At 56.2% G+C, this 17,302-nt stretch overlaps 1 protein-coding gene across 2 annotated transcripts in view; it reads left to right on the top strand.

The window, feature by feature from the left end:
- Nucleotides 1–14,827, top strand: part of PLCG1 (phospholipase C gamma 1) — a 36,849-nt gene extending 22,022 nt beyond the window's left edge. Inside the window, exons 3-33 of one of the 2 annotated variants that reach the window (XM_079783783.1) lie at nucleotides 110–262; nucleotides 377–470; nucleotides 607–654; nucleotides 2,723–2,807; nucleotides 2,900–2,983; nucleotides 3,207–3,241; nucleotides 3,430–3,502; nucleotides 3,609–3,710; nucleotides 3,932–4,050; nucleotides 4,136–4,221; nucleotides 4,295–4,415; nucleotides 5,231–5,399; nucleotides 5,540–5,662; nucleotides 5,751–5,852; nucleotides 5,933–6,120; nucleotides 6,352–6,552; nucleotides 6,628–6,747; nucleotides 6,828–7,008; nucleotides 7,779–7,856; nucleotides 8,626–8,729; nucleotides 8,891–8,987; nucleotides 9,259–9,328; nucleotides 9,762–9,919; nucleotides 11,154–11,250; nucleotides 11,376–11,600; nucleotides 11,677–11,825; nucleotides 12,601–12,715; nucleotides 13,017–13,178; nucleotides 13,264–13,352; nucleotides 13,443–13,627; nucleotides 13,812–14,827. In XM_079783783.1, the coding sequence (XP_079639909.1) occupies nucleotides 110–262; nucleotides 377–470; nucleotides 607–654; nucleotides 2,723–2,807; nucleotides 2,900–2,983; nucleotides 3,207–3,241; nucleotides 3,430–3,502; nucleotides 3,609–3,710; nucleotides 3,932–4,050; nucleotides 4,136–4,221; nucleotides 4,295–4,415; nucleotides 5,231–5,399; nucleotides 5,540–5,662; nucleotides 5,751–5,852; nucleotides 5,933–6,120; nucleotides 6,352–6,552; nucleotides 6,628–6,747; nucleotides 6,828–7,008; nucleotides 7,779–7,856; nucleotides 8,626–8,729; nucleotides 8,891–8,987; nucleotides 9,259–9,328; nucleotides 9,762–9,919; nucleotides 11,154–11,250; nucleotides 11,376–11,600; nucleotides 11,677–11,825; nucleotides 12,601–12,715; nucleotides 13,017–13,178; nucleotides 13,264–13,352; nucleotides 13,443–13,627; nucleotides 13,812–13,854 (3,656 nt within the window). In that variant the 3' untranslated portion in view covers nucleotides 13,855–14,827. Of the gene's footprint in view, nucleotides 1–109; nucleotides 263–376; nucleotides 471–606; nucleotides 655–2,722; nucleotides 2,808–2,899; nucleotides 2,984–3,206; nucleotides 3,242–3,429; nucleotides 3,503–3,608; nucleotides 3,711–3,931; nucleotides 4,051–4,135; nucleotides 4,222–4,294; nucleotides 4,416–5,230; nucleotides 5,400–5,539; nucleotides 5,663–5,750; nucleotides 5,853–5,932; nucleotides 6,121–6,351; nucleotides 6,553–6,627; nucleotides 6,748–6,827; nucleotides 7,009–7,778; nucleotides 7,857–8,625; nucleotides 8,730–8,890; nucleotides 8,988–9,258; nucleotides 9,329–9,761; nucleotides 9,920–11,153; nucleotides 11,251–11,375; nucleotides 11,601–11,676; nucleotides 11,826–12,600; nucleotides 12,716–13,016; nucleotides 13,179–13,263; nucleotides 13,353–13,439; nucleotides 13,628–13,811 lie in introns of both variants that reach the window. The other variant, XM_079783782.1, reaches the window with a different exon arrangement.
- The last annotated feature ends 2,475 nt before the right edge of the window (nucleotides 14,828–17,302 follow it).

The raw sequence follows: 17,302 nt of genomic DNA, 5'->3' as shown, positions 1-17,302 counted from the left end.
CCTCCCTGAGGGAGAGTGTGGTATTAAGTGAGGAAACCAGGTTGCCCTTGTTTCATTGCTAAGTCTCAGAGACCCCAGCCTGACCTTGACCTCTTCTCTACCTTCCTAGTTGACATTCGAGAAATCAAGGAGATCCGCCCAGGGAAGACTTCACGGGACTTTGATCGCTATCAAGAGGACCCTGCTTTCCGACCGGATCAATCACACTGCTTTGTCATCCTGTATGGGATGGAATTCCGCCTGAAGACCCTCAGTCTGCAAGGTGGGAGTTGAGGGGCTGGCGGAGACAGGGGAATAGTTAAGGGGAATGTCCCCTGGTCTCTGGCTCCGTGGGTGGTATGTGTCCTCAGTTCAGCTGTTCACCCCTCACTCACAGCTACATCTGAGGATGAAGTGAACATGTGGATCAAGGGCTTGACTTGGCTGATGGAGGACACATTGCAGGCAGCCACACCCCTGCAGATTGAGAGGTAAGAACCACCCCTGACCCTGTGGTTAGAGTTGGGGGCGTTGGGATCTAGGGAGCAGGGCAGGGACAGCCTGCTGACCTCCCTGGGCCTGGCCCTGGCTGGAGAAGTGGCTCTCACTGCAGGCTTCTCCCTCCAGGTGGCTGCGGAAGCAGTTCTACTCGGTGGATCGGAATCGTGAGGATCGGTAGGTCCTGAGCTGTGGCTCTAGCCCAGCAGGGTGAGCTGGGGCACCCATAACAGTAACCATGCCTCAGGGCAGCTGCCTGAAGAACCAGAGGACTCAGAGGACCTGCCTCCAAGGGGCTGGGGTTTGGCAGGTGGTTCTGGCACAAGTAGCTTCCTGCAGAAAGCCCTCTGGTGGCCATGGTGCAAGCTGCCAAGAGAGGCCAGGGACAAGAAGCCATGTGCCCTGACGCTTTAGGCAGAGACAGGAAGTGCAGAGCTAGCTCTGGGCGTCCTGGAAAGAGGCCAAGTGGCTTGTAATGTGTGCAGGGGGTACTTTAAAGCTGTAGTGTGATAGCCAGAGGGGCCAAGGAGAGATGGGGGACAAAGACCAGGTCATGACTGTCTTTGAGAGACGGGAAGCCAGGGAGGAAGAGAGACATGACCCGAATTCACTTACACAGGCTTGCTGGCTGCTAGTGGAGAGTCCAGGGCAGCAACTCTAGCACTGTGGGTGAAAGATCGGGGGAGGGCTTGGGTCAGGGCGGACGTGGGACTTGTGGGTGTGAGAAAAAGAGGAGTCGAGGGTGACAGCTTTTTGGCCTGAGAATCTGGAAAGGCAGAGCTGCCCTTGACAGATGGGAAGCCTGGGAGGAGCACATTTGGGGGCTTACCAGTTCATTGGGGTGTGTGAAGTTCCATGATGCCCTTAGATGTTCAGGTAGCGACATTAGTAGGTAAGTGGGCAAATGGAGTGTAGGGAAGAAGTTGGGGTGGAGATGTTAACCTGGGGAGCATTTAGATGATAGGAAGGCCATGAGGCTAGAATCACCTGGGGGTAAGTGTAACAAGAAAAGGGAAGAGGGCCAGTGGCTGGTCCCAGGCTGCTTGGGTGTTGGGGATTGGAGAGGTAATGAACTTGCCAAGCGATGTAGCAGCTTGTGAGGTAAGAGGGGGCCCGGTTCTGGAAGCCCAGGGAGAGGGAGCAGTCAGCTGTGCCAGGCCTCCAGGTGTGGTGAAGATGGAGGCCCAGGGAGATAAGCTTGGACTTCATAGCACAGAGGTTGTGGTGACCTTGAGACAGGCAATGGAGAGGGTTCAGGGAATGGATGGCTCCTTTAAGGCATTGCTGTGAAGGGGAGCAGACAAGGGGGTGGGCAGTAGCTAGAGCGGTATACAGGGGCAAGACATGTGTTTTGGGTGAGAGAGAGAACAGCCTGCTTGCAATGCTGATGGCAGAGTCCACAGAGCGAATGTGGAGTGATGCAGCAAGTTTCTTACCTGCGAAGTGAGGACCCTGACGGCCGACCTCCTGGTGACAGGGTCAGACAGCTGGCATCTACACAGGGCCAGTGCTTCTGAACAGCACTTGATGGTGGCAGACTGAACCCCTCAGTACAGAGCTGGATTCGCTCGGGAGTTTGGGTGCTGACTGCCAGGCTCTTGAGCAGGAAGAGGAGTGGTTGCCATCCTCCCAGGAGAGAAAGCCTTTCCCCCATCTTCTCCATCCTGTTCTAGGCCCAGCAGTATCCTCTAGCCCCACTTCCTGGCAGGGCACCCCTGGAGGGCAGGGGATGCTTCCCGTCAGGCCTAAGAGGGTGCCAAGTCACCGGCAGTGGTATTTGATTGAGTGACCTCCTCTTAAGTCCCCCCAGTGCCCGTGCGGAGGTTCAAACTCCCAGCATCCCTGGGGTGGTGTTGGAGGCACTGCTGAACTTCCCCTTAGAGGCAGAGGCGGGGAGGGGGAGGGGGAGGCTGCATGAGCTGGACCTGCAGCATCTGACTGCCCCGCTCTGTCCAGATGGGAGCCAGAGAGCTGGGGTCCAGAGGTACGGGCTGGATCAGGGCTGGTGGGAGGAGGGCCTCACTTTACTGAGACTGGTCACTCCTTCCTTGCCAGAACCCTGGGCTTTTCTTTGCTCAGATGAGGAAACCAAACTGAGAGAAAGGGCTCTGATCCAGCCTCATCCTCAGGACTTCAAGTCTCAGAGTAGTGCTGTTTACCTGTCTAGTCCCAGGTGGATTTAGCCTACAGGTCAGAGGTCATGAGAGGTTGGGTGAGGCCACTGGAGATGTTCATATTTCTTTAGTATATCAGCCAAGGACCTGAAGAATATGCTGTCCCAGGTCAACTACCGGGTCCCCAACATGCGCTCCCTCCGAGAGCGGCTGACGGTAAGGGCCTCCTGGGCTATCTGCGGGTGGGTGGGGGAGGCCGGGAGCCATGGCCAGTGGGGCTGACCAGAATCCTGTGGTGTACCTTGCAGGACCTGGAGCTGCGCAGCAGCGATATCACCTATGGGCAGTTTGCTCAGGTGTACCGCAGCCTCATGTACAGCGACCAGAAGACGGTGCATGAAGCTACCTGCCCTCCCACGGCCCTTGCCCCTGCTCTCCTGTCCCAGCCCTGCTTGCGTCAGCCCTGCTGCCCTGCTTGGGGGCTTTTGGGTGCCATTTCTCCAGCTCTTCTCTTGAGGCCTACCCCCATCTGTCACCCCAGCTTTTCTTTCTGAGAGCCCCTTTCCCACATGGCCTCCCAGGGCTCCCACTCTGACCAGGTTCTGTCTCCTGCAGATGGACCTCCCCTTCTTGGAAGCCTGCGCCCCAAGGTTTGGTTTGAAGTGGGGAGGTGGGGTTCCTTATGCAAGTGGAAGGCAGTGGGAGGGGGTGAGCCATATTGGATCATTCTTGGCAGCTGTGCTGGCTGGGAGCTGGGCTCTGCCTTCCAAGGGGCCCCTTATTGTCTGTGGACCATGCGAGCCAGCTGGCCGCCAGGCATTTCCCTTCTCTCCTGCAGGGCAGGGGAGCGGCCGGAGCTCTGCCGAATGTCCCTTCCGGAGTTCCAGCAGTTCCTCCTCGAGTACCAGGCGGTATGCTGGGCTGGGCTGGGACTGGGCCAGGGTTCCCAGCTGAAGGGGGCTGGGCTCATCACTGACTGGAGCCTCTCATGTGCCCCACCTTGCCCACCCCCATCAGGAGCTGTGGGCTGTCGACCGACTCCAGGTGCAGGAGTTCATGCTCGACTTCCTCCGAGACCCCTTGAGAGAGATTGAGGAGCCATACTTCTCCCTGGAGGAGGTGAGGCCTGCCTTTCACCTCTCTGTCAGAGAGATGGGTCGGGCTGACCAGAACCCCACCAGGTTTCCAGGAGCCGATCTGCCTTAGGGGTGCCACCTTGTTCCCCTCACTGTCTACCTTGCCCACCCCACTTGAGATTGAGCATCCTCTCTGCTTCCCCCACCAGTGGGCTAGGCCTGGGGCTCAGTTTCTCTTCCCTTCCCCCATGTGTTCCTGGACAGTTTGTCACCTTCCTGTTCTCCAAGGAGAACAGTGTGTGGAACTCGCAGCTGGATGCGGTGTGCCCGGACACCATGAACAACCCTCTCTCCCACTACTGGATCTCCTCCTCGCACAACACGTGAGCGGCGCCCTTGGCCCCACCCAGCCCGACCTGGGGAGGGTGGGACTCAGCTGACCACCCTGCCTTTCCTTTCCCCATCTAGGTACCTGACCGGGGACCAGTTCTCCAGCGAGTCCTCCCTGGAAGCCTACGCTCGCTGCCTGCGCATGGGCTGTCGCTGTATTGAATGTGCGTTGGGGCCAGGGCTGGGGGAGGAGGATGGGAGGCCTGCCCACTTGACGGTACTCATGTTGCTCCCCAGTGGACTGCTGGGACGGCCCGGATGGGATGCCAGTCATTTACCATGGACACACCCTTACGACCAAGATCAAGTTCTCAGACGTCCTGCACACCATCAAGGAGCATGCCTTCGTGGCCTCAGAGTGAGTGTGGGTAGGGACCCTGGCTTGGCTGGGTTTCAGCTCTCTCCTATGGCAAAAGGCAGAGGACCCCCTCAAAGGCCCTGTTCCCATTTCACCTGCCTTTCATCTCCATCCTTCCTCTCCTGCTGCTTGCGCGAGCCATTGCTTCCCACGGAACTCCCTGTTTCCTGCATCCTTGTCCCCTCTTTTGTGGGTCCTTCTCTTTAGGTTGTGGAACACAGTCAAACTCTTCCTGTCCTTAAAAAAGATACTTCCTTAACCCTGACCATTGTCCTGCCAACTCTTCCCCTCACAGCCCAGAAAATTGTCTTTGTCCCATGTCCCATTCTACAATTCCTATTCACCTCACCTATGGTCACTGTGGGATGGGCTCTGGGAGGAGATCCGCAGTGACCAGGGCACTGGTCTCTGCTGCCTCACTGAAGGAATCACCAGGGTCCCCCAGTAGCTGAATTTGGAGGCTGCTTCTCCTCTTTCCTGACCCCTTTGGTGTGGGATCTCTCTCTCGCTGGGGCAGCCTCCACTGTGGGACCAACTCATGGGATTGTGGCAGATCTGAGTCCCCAAGGTGCCCCTTTAGCACCCCTTCACCCTTCCAGTGGCCAGAACCCGCCTCCTCTCTGGGAAAGCTCCCTGTAAATGGGACCCCAGGCCCTTGGCTCCTAACACCTCACTGTGAGGGCTGTTTGGACCGAGACTTGATTCTGCAGAACCAACTGTAGGGTCTGTGTCAGAACGAAGTAGTGAGGATACCACTTCTGGAAGAGACCGGAGTCGTGACAGTGTGCTCCCACCACCTGGCCCCCTACCTGCAGGTACCCAGTTATCCTGTCCATCGAGGACCACTGCAGCATTGCTCAGCAGAGGAACATGGCCCAGTACTTCAAGAAAGTGCTCGGGGACACACTCCTCACCAAGCCCGTGGACATTGCCGCCGACGGGCTCCCTTCACCCAACCAGCTCAAGAGGAAGATCCTTATCAAGGTAGGGGTGATGGGCTGGTGGGCCCCCTGCTCAGCACCTCTCTACGGTCATTGGTCCAGCTGCTGGTCTGGGGCCTAGGTGAGGCAGTGGGGCTCTGGGACTCCGGCTGGCACTGCCATATCCTGGCCTGCTACCCACAGCACAAGAAGCTGGCTGAGGGCAGTGCCTATGAGGAGGTGCCTTCATCTGTGATGTACTCTGAGAACGACATCAGCAACTCCATCAAGAATGGCATCCTCTACCTGGAAGACCCCGTGAACCACGTGAGGGCAGAACTGGCCGGGCCGGGCTGGGCAGGGTGGGACAGGTGGGGGGAGCACCCTGTCATGGCCCCACTTCCGTCTCTTCCAGGAGTGGTATCCCCACTACTTTGTTCTGACCAGCAGCAAGATCTACTACTCTGAGGAGACCAGCAGTGACCAGGGCAATGAGGATGAGGAAGAGCCCAAGGAGGTGAGGGGCCAGCCCAGGGCTGGGGGCTGGGCTGGGCTCAGAGTCACTGAGTGTCTTTGCTGTCGTCCTCCTCCGTGCAGGCCAGTGGCAGCACAGAGCTGCACTCCAATGAGAAGTGGTTCCACGGGAAGCTCGGGGCAGGACGGGACGGGCGGCACATCGCCGAGCGCCTGCTGACTGAGTACTGCATTGAGACCGGGGCCCCCGATGGCTCCTTCCTAGTGCGCGAGAGCGAGACCTTCGTTGGCGACTACACCCTCTCTTTCTGGTAACCCACTCCCTGTGCTTGTGCACATGGGTGCAGCACCACCCTGAGGTAGCTGTGATTCATTTTCTTTCCTTCCAGGCTTTCAGGGGAAACATTTAATCTCGCCCACAAGCTCACACACACTTACCCAGTTAGAAGCCTCCCTCCTGCAGGGCTGCCCTGTCCCCGCTCTGAGATTTGATGCCTGTTTGGTACTCGGGCCTGTACTCACTGCTTCCCCTCTCCCCTCAGGCGGAACGGGAAGGTCCAACACTGCCGGATCCACTCCCGGCAGGATGCTGGGACCCCCAAGTTCTTCTTGACAGACAACCTTGTATTTGACTCACTCTATGACCTCATCACGCACTACCAGCAGGTGCCCCTGCGCTGCAATGAATTTGAGATGCGCCTCTCGGAGCCTGTCCCCCAGACCAATGCCCACGAAAGCAAAGAGTGAGGGCGGGGATGGGGGCGGGTGGGACCTGAGTGGTGATGGAGGGAGGGGTCCTGACTCAGGCCTGTCCTCAGATGGTACCACGCGAGCCTGACCAGAGCGCAGGCTGAGCACATGCTGATGCGCGTCCCCCGTGATGGGGCCTTCCTGGTGCGGAAACGGAATGAGCCCAACTCCTACGCCATCTCCTTCCGGTGAGACATGTGGCCTGGGATGCTGGAGGTGGTGCTGGCCTGCAGCTGGTCCCCTGTGTGACTGTTCTGTCCTTGTCAAGGGCTGAAGGCAAGATCAAGCATTGCCGCGTCCAGCAGGAGGGCCAGACGGTGATGCTGGGCAACTCGGAGTTTGACAGCCTCGTCGACCTCATCAGCTACTATGAGAAGCATCCGCTGTATCGAAAGATGAAGCTGCGCTATCCCATCAATGAGGAGGCACTGGAGAAGATAGGCACAGCTGTGAGGACCGGTTGAGGGCTGCAGCAGGCAGGGGAGAGACCAGCATGACCCTCCCGGGCTCACTGCTGGGCGGCCCAGAATCTACCAGTCGGGATAATCCAGATGTGTGGGGCAGGACTGGGCACAAGTTAGGCCGATGAGGTGGGGGACGGCCATTCAAACAGAGGTCCCTGTGGGCCAGGTTGTGGGTGAGGAGGTCCTGGAGTCCACACAGGGAGAGGATGGGCCCAAGGCTGGGGGCTTATCCAGCTGGGTGTGGACTAGAATGTTCCTGGGGCAGGAGAGAGTAGGCTACAGAAGTGGAATCGTGGAGGACAGAGCTCCAGGGGGAGGAGACTGGTGAAAAGGCAGGACCTGATGGTGCAGCGACAGTTAGGGTTCTGGACCAGGGTCATGGCCTTGGATAAAAGGAAGGAGTCTGGGACGGGAGATCCACTTGAGACTCTTGTCATCAGTGACGCGGATGGCCAGGGAAAAGACTGCCATCCATGGAGCTGGGGTGGTGGAGAGGAGTGTGCTGGGGGCCAGGCTCAGCAGTGAGTGAGGGAACTGCCGAACAGCTCTGCTGCAGAGAGCTCGCTAATGGGGTGGGTCTCAAGCTAAGAACGGGGAGAGAGGAAGGGGTGAGGCCATGCCCACTGAGGTAGGAAGACCAGGCGCCAGTGAAGAGGGCAGACTTAGTGACCAGCTGCCCTAGGAAAGGGGCATGTGGCAGCCAGCACCCCTTTCGTCTCTGGGTGTTAACGTGTCCCTTTCTGTCCCCTTTCTAGGAGCCTGACTATGGAGCCCTGTATGAGGGACGCAACCCTGGCTTTTATGTGGAGGCAAACCCTATGCCGACTTTTAAGGTACAGCCTTGGGCCTGTGGGCACAGGAAGCTGGGGATCGTCCCCAACTGCTTGGGGCTTACATTTCTCTGCTCAGAGCCCATCTGTGGTCTTTGTGGAGAAGTGGTGTTTGTGGTTTTCCGAGGCCTGAGAGGTTGTGAGAGATGTGTGGTTGGTGTGTGGCCGCAGCTCTCTCAGGGCCAACCCCTTCCAGCCCGTCCCTGGGGGTCAGCACTGATCCTGTAGACTGTTCCCCGGGGTAACCCTGGTTTCCTCCTTGGCAGCAGTGGGGGGAAGGGGAGCACACTTGTCAGAAAACTGTTTTTACTAACTCCCTCACCTCGTGGCAATCTTTCAGACAGGACCTTTCTCTTTTGCCTTTTTCTTTAAGGGGTAAGAGCTGTGCCCTATCCCTTCCCCACCCCCCCCCCTTTTCCTCAGCAGCCAGGGAGCCTGGGAGAAGGTTCCTTCTTTTTATTTTTCAGATGAGGAATGATGGGGCCCCAGGGGAGGCACTCCCTCCCGGCCCGCCAGCCCTAACTGCTGGGGCCCAGGCCGGGGCCTGCAAGGTTTCACCTGGGCCCCGAGGTGCTTCCCTGGTAGAGGCGTGGCTCTGTCCCCAGTGACATCTGTCCTGGAGCCTCCTGCAGGGCAGTGTTGAGGACTGCAACTAGGCGGGCTGCTGCCTGGGCCCCAGCTGGGAAGCCCAGGCGCTGGTGTGTGCACATGAGGCTGCAGTCAGCAGAGTGGCGGGCAGGGACTGGGCTCACCGCTGCTTCTCCCCGTGCAGTGTGCAGTCAAAGCCCTCTTTGACTACAAGGCCCAGAGAGACGACGAGCTGACTTTCACCAAGAGCGCCATCATCCAGAATGTGGAGAAGCAGGACGGAGGCTGGTGAGCTGGGTCCCTGGGCTGGAGAGCCCTATAAGTGCCCATCTGTCCCACGTGTGTCTCCGCAGTGCCTGCCTTGGCTTAGGTGTGGGGGTCCCAAAGGATACCCTCCTCATGGGAGTTTGGGGTGGTTGCTGGGGGTCAGCAGCTTGTGGCTTCCACAGGTGGCGGGGAGACTATGGTGGGAAGAAGCAACTCTGGTTCCCGTCAAACTACGTGGAGGAGATGGTCAGCCCAGCAGTCCTGGAACCTGAGAGGGAGGTGAGGCTAGAACTGCTGGCAGAACAGGAGTCCCACAACCAGCTTCCCTGTGCACACACCCATCACACAGTCAGGTGTGCCTGCGCATGACAGCCACCCCACATGTGCGGTCATCACAGCCGTGGCGTCCATGGTCTCCAACACACACGTGCCACGTCTGTTTAATCACGTGCACACTTGTAAGATGTATTTGTCATATGCAACAGACATCCCCTCACACGCATGTATACAGGAGACCTGCTGACGAACCTGTGGGCTTTGCTTCCCACAGCACTTGGACGAGAACAGCCCCCTGGGGGACCTGCTGCGGGGGGTCTTGGATGTTCCAGCTTGTCAGATTGGTGAGCCCCATCCCCTTCTCTCACCCACTGTTCCTCAGGCTCTCTCCATGCTCCAAGTGGGGAGACCAGTGGTGGCCCCAAAGGCTGCTCTCACTCTGAGCTCTTCCCATACTTAGACACCCCCTTGACACCACCCAGGATCCTTTCTGCATGCTCACCCTGGGCCAGGCACAGCGGCTGATGCTGACATCCACAGTCCCAATGGGTTGAGTCATAGAGTGTGACAGATGGTTGGGGAAGGGCCCAGGGGCCAGATTGGAGGCCTATATCAGACAGACCGGGTTCAAGCCCTGGCCTCCCCACTCCGGCAGTGCAAATAGGCCTGGCAGAGTAGCGCTGCCTCTCTCCGAGTGTTGGGAGGAGAAAAGGTGATGAGAAAACTTGGTGAAGGCACCGAGAAATGTCTGACCAAGCTCTTCTCTTGCTCCCCCAGCCATCCGTCCCGAGGGCAAGAACAACCGGCCGTTCGTCTTCTCCATCAGTATGGCATCAGTGGCGCAGTGGTCCCTGGATGTTGCTGCCGACTCACAGGAGGAGCTGCAGGACTGGGTGAAAAAGATCCGTGAAGTGGCCCAGACCGCAGATGCCAGGGTGAGTGCCTGCTGGAGTCTGCGGGGTGCTGGGTGGACAGCATGTGAGCCTCTAGGCAAGGATCTGGAGGAAACCCACATGAGCTAGTGAGGTGGCCTGTTAGGGTGTGTTGATACGTGAGGCCATCCAGGTGGGTCTTCTCAGTCGGGCAATTGGATACAAAGGGCAGAGGTAAGAGGAAAAGGCCTGGGCTGGAAGCAGGTGTGGGTGCTCAGGAGGCATGAGGACTGTAGAGGAGGAAGGAGCCTGGGAAGGACAGGGCTGTGGAGTCGCCCACAGGCCCGGTAAGAATCTGAAAGTACCCGTTGGGTTTGGCAGCAGAAAATGGCCTTGGTGACACTGTCAAGAGCCATGGCAGTGGCCAGGCTCTTTAGGACCTGGCTGTGGGAGAGAGCAGAGGGCTGGGATTTGGATGGGCATTAATGCCAACAGCTCAGGAGCCAGCAGGATGGAGCCCGAGCTTGGCTGGAATGGTCAGCCTTCTGGGGAAGGGAGGACCCTTCCACGGAGCCTAGGGAACGGAGAGAAGGAAGTACTCGCAAGGATAAGGGAATTACTACTTGGTGGCCCTTTGCCCTAGTCATTTAGGGTGGGGTAGAATGGCCTCAAAGCAGATTTGTGAGCTGAACAGAGGGGGTCTGAGGATTGTGCCAAAAGTGTGGTCTGAGATAAGGAACTGGCAGATCAGGTGGCTGGAGGGATGGATCCCAGGGTCTAGGCTGAAAGTGGAAGAGGCTATGAGTACATGAGTCCCTGGTGGAAGTGGACCTCCAGGGGTAAGAGGACAGGATGGGGGCTCTCAGGAGTGGGCTTCTGTCGCCAAAATGTGGCTGTGGAAGTAGATGTTGTGTTGGACTGGGGGAGCTGAGGCAGAAAGGCTCAGGGTGGTGGAAGGATGGTCCTTGGGGTACAGAAGACCGAGCCAGAGGCCCAAGTCCCCAGTGAAGTCACAGGGAACCAGGAGGTGATGGCCCTTTGGCCTGAGGAAAGTTAGGTACCAAATGGTGACAAAGCATCCTTGGGTAGTGCAGCCAACCCGGACCCCACCGTCTCCTCGGGCAGAGAGGAGGGACAGTTCGGGGTCGAGGCCGAAATAGAGGGCTCTGTGTATGGTCCAGTGGGGTCTGGAAGGTGCAGGGGACCTACTGTGTGGACTGGCCAAGGCTGGCAGGGGCTACTTTCTTCTCGGTCCCCACTCTGCCTGGGGCTACAGCGCCCTTGTGTGTGTCACCAGCTCACTGAGGGGAAGATGATGGAGCGGAGGAAGAAGATCGCCCTGGAACTCTCCGAGCTTGTCGTCTACTGCCGGCCTGTCCCCTTCGATGAAGAGAGTAAGGGCCGAGGCCCAGTGGGGGTGCTCTCCATGGGGGGTGCAGTAGTATTTAGTCCCGGGTGCTGGCCCCCCAACACTGCCTGGGTGGGCGGGCTCTGTAAGTGTTCTCCCTGTTTGGCCCAGAGATTGGCACAGAACGTGCCTGCTACCGGGACATGTCATCCTTTCCGGAAACCAAGGCTGAGAAGTATGTGAACAAGGCCAAAGGCAAGAAGTTCCTGCAGTACAACCGGCTGCAGCTCTCCCGCATCTACCCCAAGGGCCAGCGGCTGGACTCCTCCAATTATGACCCCTTGCCCATGTGGATCTGTGGCAGTCAGCTGGTGGCCCTCAACTTCCAGACCCCAGGTGAGGAGGTGCTCTGCGGGGTGGGGAGGAGCACCCCGGGCAGTGGGGCTGGAGGTCACTAACCTGGCTCTTGCAGACAAGCCCATGCAGATGAACCAGGCCCTCTTCATGACCGGCGGGCACTGTGGCTATGTGCTGCAGCCCAGCACCATGCGGGACGAGGCCTTCGACCCCTTTGACAAGAGCAGCCTCCGCGGGCTGGAGCCATGCGCCATCTGCATCGAGGTGGGCTTCAGAGTGGGAAGGGGGCTGCTCCACTGCTCTCGTTTCAGGAGTTAGAGATGGGATGCTGGGATGCTGGTTAATAAGACTGGGAAGGGCACTGCTCTGTTGTTGAGCTTGAAGAAGACGTAACTGTCCTCTGAGGTGGAAAGGCAGCTAGCAGTCTCTGCAGTGGGGCTGGACAGTGAGTGGCACAGGCCAGAGGCAGCCCGGTGAACAGGGCTGGCTCTTGACTAAGGAGTCAGGCTGCTCCTGAAGCCAAGCCGAGGGTAACCACTGCCTGGAAGGAGTAGGCAGAATGTGGGCAGGAAGCTAGTGCCAGTGGTGAACCAGGGGCCTGGTGCTCAGGAGAGCAAGTCGCCACAGGCCCAGGCTCGCACGCCTTCGCAGCAGTTCTTTAACAACCCTGATGCCCCTGCTGATGTGGGGTTCAGGGTGCTTGGGGCCTGAACAGTCTTAGAGGAAGTGTGAGGAGAGTATGGGGTGAGCATCTGCTTCCGAGAGAAGAGATTCCTTTTTCCCCCTAGAGGTAATTTGAAAGATTTCTATGTTAAAACAGACATGGATATAATGTGAAGTAGATTGCAAAAACTCACATGAAAATTTTGGTTAAAGCTAAGACACCTTCAAATGAACGTTTGCCGTCAGCAGTTACTCCTAGGGATGTAAGGGGCAGTGTCCTGGGGGCCCAGCAGAGGGCGCACTGCCTTCACTGCATAGTGAAGACGTGGAGGGAGCAGGAAGGACAATCCCAGGCCCATCTTTGTCTGCCTTACAGGTGCTAGGCGCCCGGCATCTACCAAAGAACGGCCGAGGCATTGTGTGTCCCTTTGTGGAGATTGAGGTTGCTGGAGCTGAGTATGACAACAGCAAGCAGAAGACAGAGTTTGTGGGTGAGCCTTCCTTCCCCACTCACTGTCCTCATCCTCCCCTCTGCACCAGCGGCCCTGTCCTCTTGAGGTGATGGCCTAAGGCAGTGGTCGGCAAACTCATTAGTCAACAGAGCCAAATATCAGCAGTACAACGATGTAAATTTTTTTTAAGAGCCGAAAACCGACTTCTGCGCAGGGGCCACGAAATTTCAATCACACTGTACGTGCGCGCCCACACGTATTTTGTGGAAGAGCCACACGTGGCTCGCGAGCCGCAGTTTGCCGACCACTGGCCTAAGGCCTTTTATCCTTGCTTTCGCAGTGGACAATGGCCTCAACCCCGTGTGGCCGGCCAAGCCCTTCCACTTCCAAATCAGTAACCCTGAGTTCGCTTTCCTGCGCTTTGTGGTATATGAGGAAGACATGTTTAGTGACCAGAACTTCTTGGCTCAGGCTACTTTCCCGGTGAAAGGCCTGAAGACAGGTGAGGACCCTGCCCGTGATCTGGGGCGGGAGGGTGGGGGCCTTTCCAGCTCCCTCCCAGGCTGAGGGCCAGGCTTTCCTCCCAGGGTACAGAGCAGTGCCTTTGAAGAACAACTACAGTGAGGACCTGGAGTTGGCGTCCCTGCTGGTCAAGGTCGACGTTTTCCCTGCCAAGGTAACTGCAGGGGTGGGACCCTGGCCGGGCTGCAGCCTTGCAGGTGCAGGGGAGTCACTGACTTCAGGTGCACTTCCCTCACTGAAGCAGGAGAATGGTGACCTCAGTCCCTTCAGTGGTACGTCCCTGCGGGAGCGAGGCTCCGATGCCTCGGGCCAGCTCTTCCATGGCCGGGCCCGCGAAGGCTCCTTTGAAGCGCGCTACCAGCAGCCATTTGAGGACTTTCGCATCTCCCAGGAGCATCTCGCAGACCATTTTGACAGCCGGGAGAGAAGGTGAGGGGTGGGGGGTAGGTGCCAATATGCATCTCGGCAGAGGGGGTGCTAGAGAGATGGGAAGTGGCTCAGTCGGTCGTCCTTTGATACCCTCTTCTCCTGGGTATGAGCGTTGTAACGGTCTGGCCTGGGGCTGGGCTGCAAGGCCCTACTGCCAGTAAGGACACTCGTCCCTTCTGTCCAGGGCCCCACGAAGGACTCGGGTCAACGGAGACAATCGCCTCTAGCTGTGCCCAGCCTCGTGGAGAGCAGCAGGTGCTGCGTGCCTCTTGGAATGCCGTGAACTGGGTTCATTGGAAGCGGCCGCCATGGCACCCTTCCTGGTCTCGCAGCCTGGAGCCTGGATTCCAGCAGAGAATGCTAAACAAAAACCAAGCCATTAAGATGTATTCCTGTTTGGGGCCTCCACACCCCAGCCTGGGTGAAGGCAAAAACTGTTCTGTGTCTCGCATTAAGCACACACATCTGGCCTGACTTCTGGAGGTGGATCCTTCCATCTTGTGGGGCCAGGACCATGTCCGAAGCCCCTTTGAGAGAGAGAGGCTGCCTCAGCTGGCAGCACAGGAGGCTCTGAGGAGCAGCAGCAGCCTTGCTGGGCCAGGGAAACCAAGTTTACATTGTCCTGCAGCTTTAAAACCACAGCCGGGCAGGGGTGGGGGTGGATGCCCCACAGTTTGGCCTTGGAGTTAGGGCACAGGAGCACAGGGCCTGCCCGAGGAGGAGGACACAGCACAAGGGCACATTGCCCATGGCGGGGAACACGACCCAGCCTGAAAGATACAGGGGATCATGTTAAAAGTAGCAGTATTGGGCGTCGCAGGCCATGGAAGGCTGCCCTTCGAGGGGCCAGTGGAGGAGGCTGAGCCCCAGGGCACCACCTGAAGCAGGGACAGGCAACGTGTCCCAGAGCCACAGCAGCGCCTCAGGGCCATGGAAGGACAAGGGCCCAGACCTGGGCGCACCACACCACTGGGCTACACACTCTGCCACTGCCCATCACTGAGGACCTGCTTACCAGGTAGACGAGTTTGTGGACATACTTGAGGCCTTTGTCGGCATGATCGGCACCAGTGTGGCCAGAATGGAGGAGCAAGTCGCTAAGGCAGAGGCCCAGCTAGGGACTTTGCCCAGTACATTCAGGAAACTCCTGCACACAATTCACATGCCGTCCTTCAACAAGGCTCTCCAGAGGCCCCAGCAGATTGGCTATGAAACCCCATCCTGAAGACCACTTTCTGTTACAGTGGAAGCCCTGGGGTCTGAATGCCAGCCAGCCCTGCCAGAGGGTGCTGCCTGAGATTAGCTCAAGTGTTCAGCCAACTGAAAACCCTAGTATTAGACATACATGATGTTGGAGTATAGAATTTTAAAGTTTATTTTTTGCACACTATTTCTCACTCTTCATTATTTCCCATACATGTATGATTTTTCTATGTCTTCCATGTCTAACCTGACAGCTGCTTGGTGATGGGATCGGGGAAGCAAAGAAAGAATTCGGCTGTGCACTGTGGCAGAACTGTTATTTTTATGGGTTTTCCAGCTCAGCTAACAGCGTGACTTTTTCACGGTTTATATCTACTCTTAAGAAAAACCACTGAGCCGTTAAAGCCTTGTTATTATTTGGTCCCAATATTGATTCAGTTTCCTATAGCTTACTTTTAGGGTAGGTGGTAAATTATTTAACATTATATTAAACTCTCCTTATCATGAATTGTAAACTGAAGGAAGTCATACAATTTCTGAGAAAAGGTAGAAAGGATGACCTCAAATCCTGATTTGTCCATAGCAAACGTCTACATATGGTTGCCAGTGTTTGGTTTATAATATAAATATTAAAATTTTTTAATTTTATTGGGAAAGCTTTCCTTCTAAAAAAGACTTTTTAAAAAAGTATTCTTTTTCTCGATGGTATAACTAACTTACTCCTCATGCTCCTCACCATGGAGAAGCCTCTGAGAGCAGCAAGTGGGTGGCCTGCCCTATTGGGGGTTCGACTTGGGGTGTTAAGGCACTGATAGGAATGGGAAGAGATGAAATAGCAAAGCTTATACTGGTGAGGTGGTTTTTTTTAAGGCAAAAAAGACAGTACGCTTTCCCTTAGGACTGGAAGAGGGATCAAGGAGCTGCCTGCCTTGTGGGAGGTGAGGGGACAGGACAGGCGGTCAGGTGCTGAATGAAGCCTCTGAGCTGATGGCAGCTTCTGTCTACCTGGTTAGAAGGTCCAAGGAAGGAGATGGGGAAGGCAGCCCCATCCTGAAGGACAGGTTGGGGCCTGGCCCGAGGGTGCTTAGGTGCCTCACACACGCAACCCCGTTGCCTGCATTTGGGCTCAGGTTTAGCCATTGCTAGTTCTGCTGCTCTCTTAAGATCTGACTGCCAAATAAATCATCCTTGTCTCCTTTTTCTTTTAACTGGTGTGTTCTTTTGTGGGCTTAGGAAAGCCAGGTTTCTGGAGGCGTGTTGACAAGGGACAATCACCTGGTATTTTTTCTGCAGTAGAAGCAGGTGGGAAGTTCCCGGTCAAGCAGAATTTGCCTCCTCTGGGCTACAAGGAGTATGAGGCCACCCTCTCCTCCAGGGTGCCCACCTAGGGTGTTGATGGGTGGAGTGTGGCCAGCCAGCTATGGCAGTGGGCAGTTCCACAGAAACCTCTCCTTTCAAAACACACACAGTGTCAAACATAGGGTGCTATGTGCCATTCTGGTTGCCTCTGGAACATGCAACCAAAATCTGCTCAGAATATGGTTAAAAAGGCCCTTCCCTCCTCTTCCCCTCCTGTGTTGCTTTTATCATGGTCTGTGCTGGTGGGGAGAAAAAATCATGCCATACAGAGTGCCTGCCTGCCTGGTGGGTGGATGGGTGGAGACAGGCATATGAAGCCATCCCAGGGAGCCCGAGAAGACCTGACATCGAAGGGATACAGGTAAGTGGAATTAGTTGGTTCTTAGGATGGTAATTAGCATCCCCTACTCATAGACCAAAGCATGGTTGGTGGCTTTGGATCAAGATTGTTTTAAGACAAGCCCAATGTGGATTTAGAGTTGTAGGTTCAAAACATCCCTTTGCTATTTGACAAGTCAGACCAAAGACATACATTTCTCAAGTTCACAGATGTGGGGTCAGTCCTAGTTCATTGTAGGCCCCTCTAAGCATCACCCACTTGGAGAACTGGGCTCATCATTTAAAATATTTCCTGTCATTCACTGAACTAGGTATGATAGCCAGTCCCAAACTGCCACTGCTCAGGTTCTTGCTCGCCTCCTAGGCTTTCCTCCTGGCGCTTCCTGGTACTTCTCAGAGGAAGTGGGGTGGTGGGTGATAGCCCAGAAATAAGCCCATGCCTTTATGATCAATATTTGACAAAGGAGGCAAGAACATACAATGGGATAAAGACAATCTGTTCTAGCATTTTTCAACTGGTATGCCACAAGAATTATTTTTAAAATATGCAATACCTGACTATTCAGGGGCACTGGCCTCTTTTCACAACAATAGCCATCAGGTCTGAATGTGCTGCCTTGAACCATAATATATAGTTCATATAGTAGGTTGTATCTTACTGGTCACATCACATAAGGTTGTGTCCAATTGGTTAATTCTTAGTACCAGAAATCATATATACAAATATAGACACTTGTTTTTTTTACAGATTCACTTTGGAGAAAAAAGGGTAGG

This window comes from Cnephaeus nilssonii (assembly GCF_951640355.1).
Source record: "Cnephaeus nilssonii genome assembly, chromosome: 11".
NCBI lineage: Eukaryota > Metazoa > Chordata > Mammalia > Chiroptera > Vespertilionidae > Cnephaeus > Cnephaeus nilssonii.
This window is presented reverse-complemented; position numbering and strand designations above follow the sequence as displayed.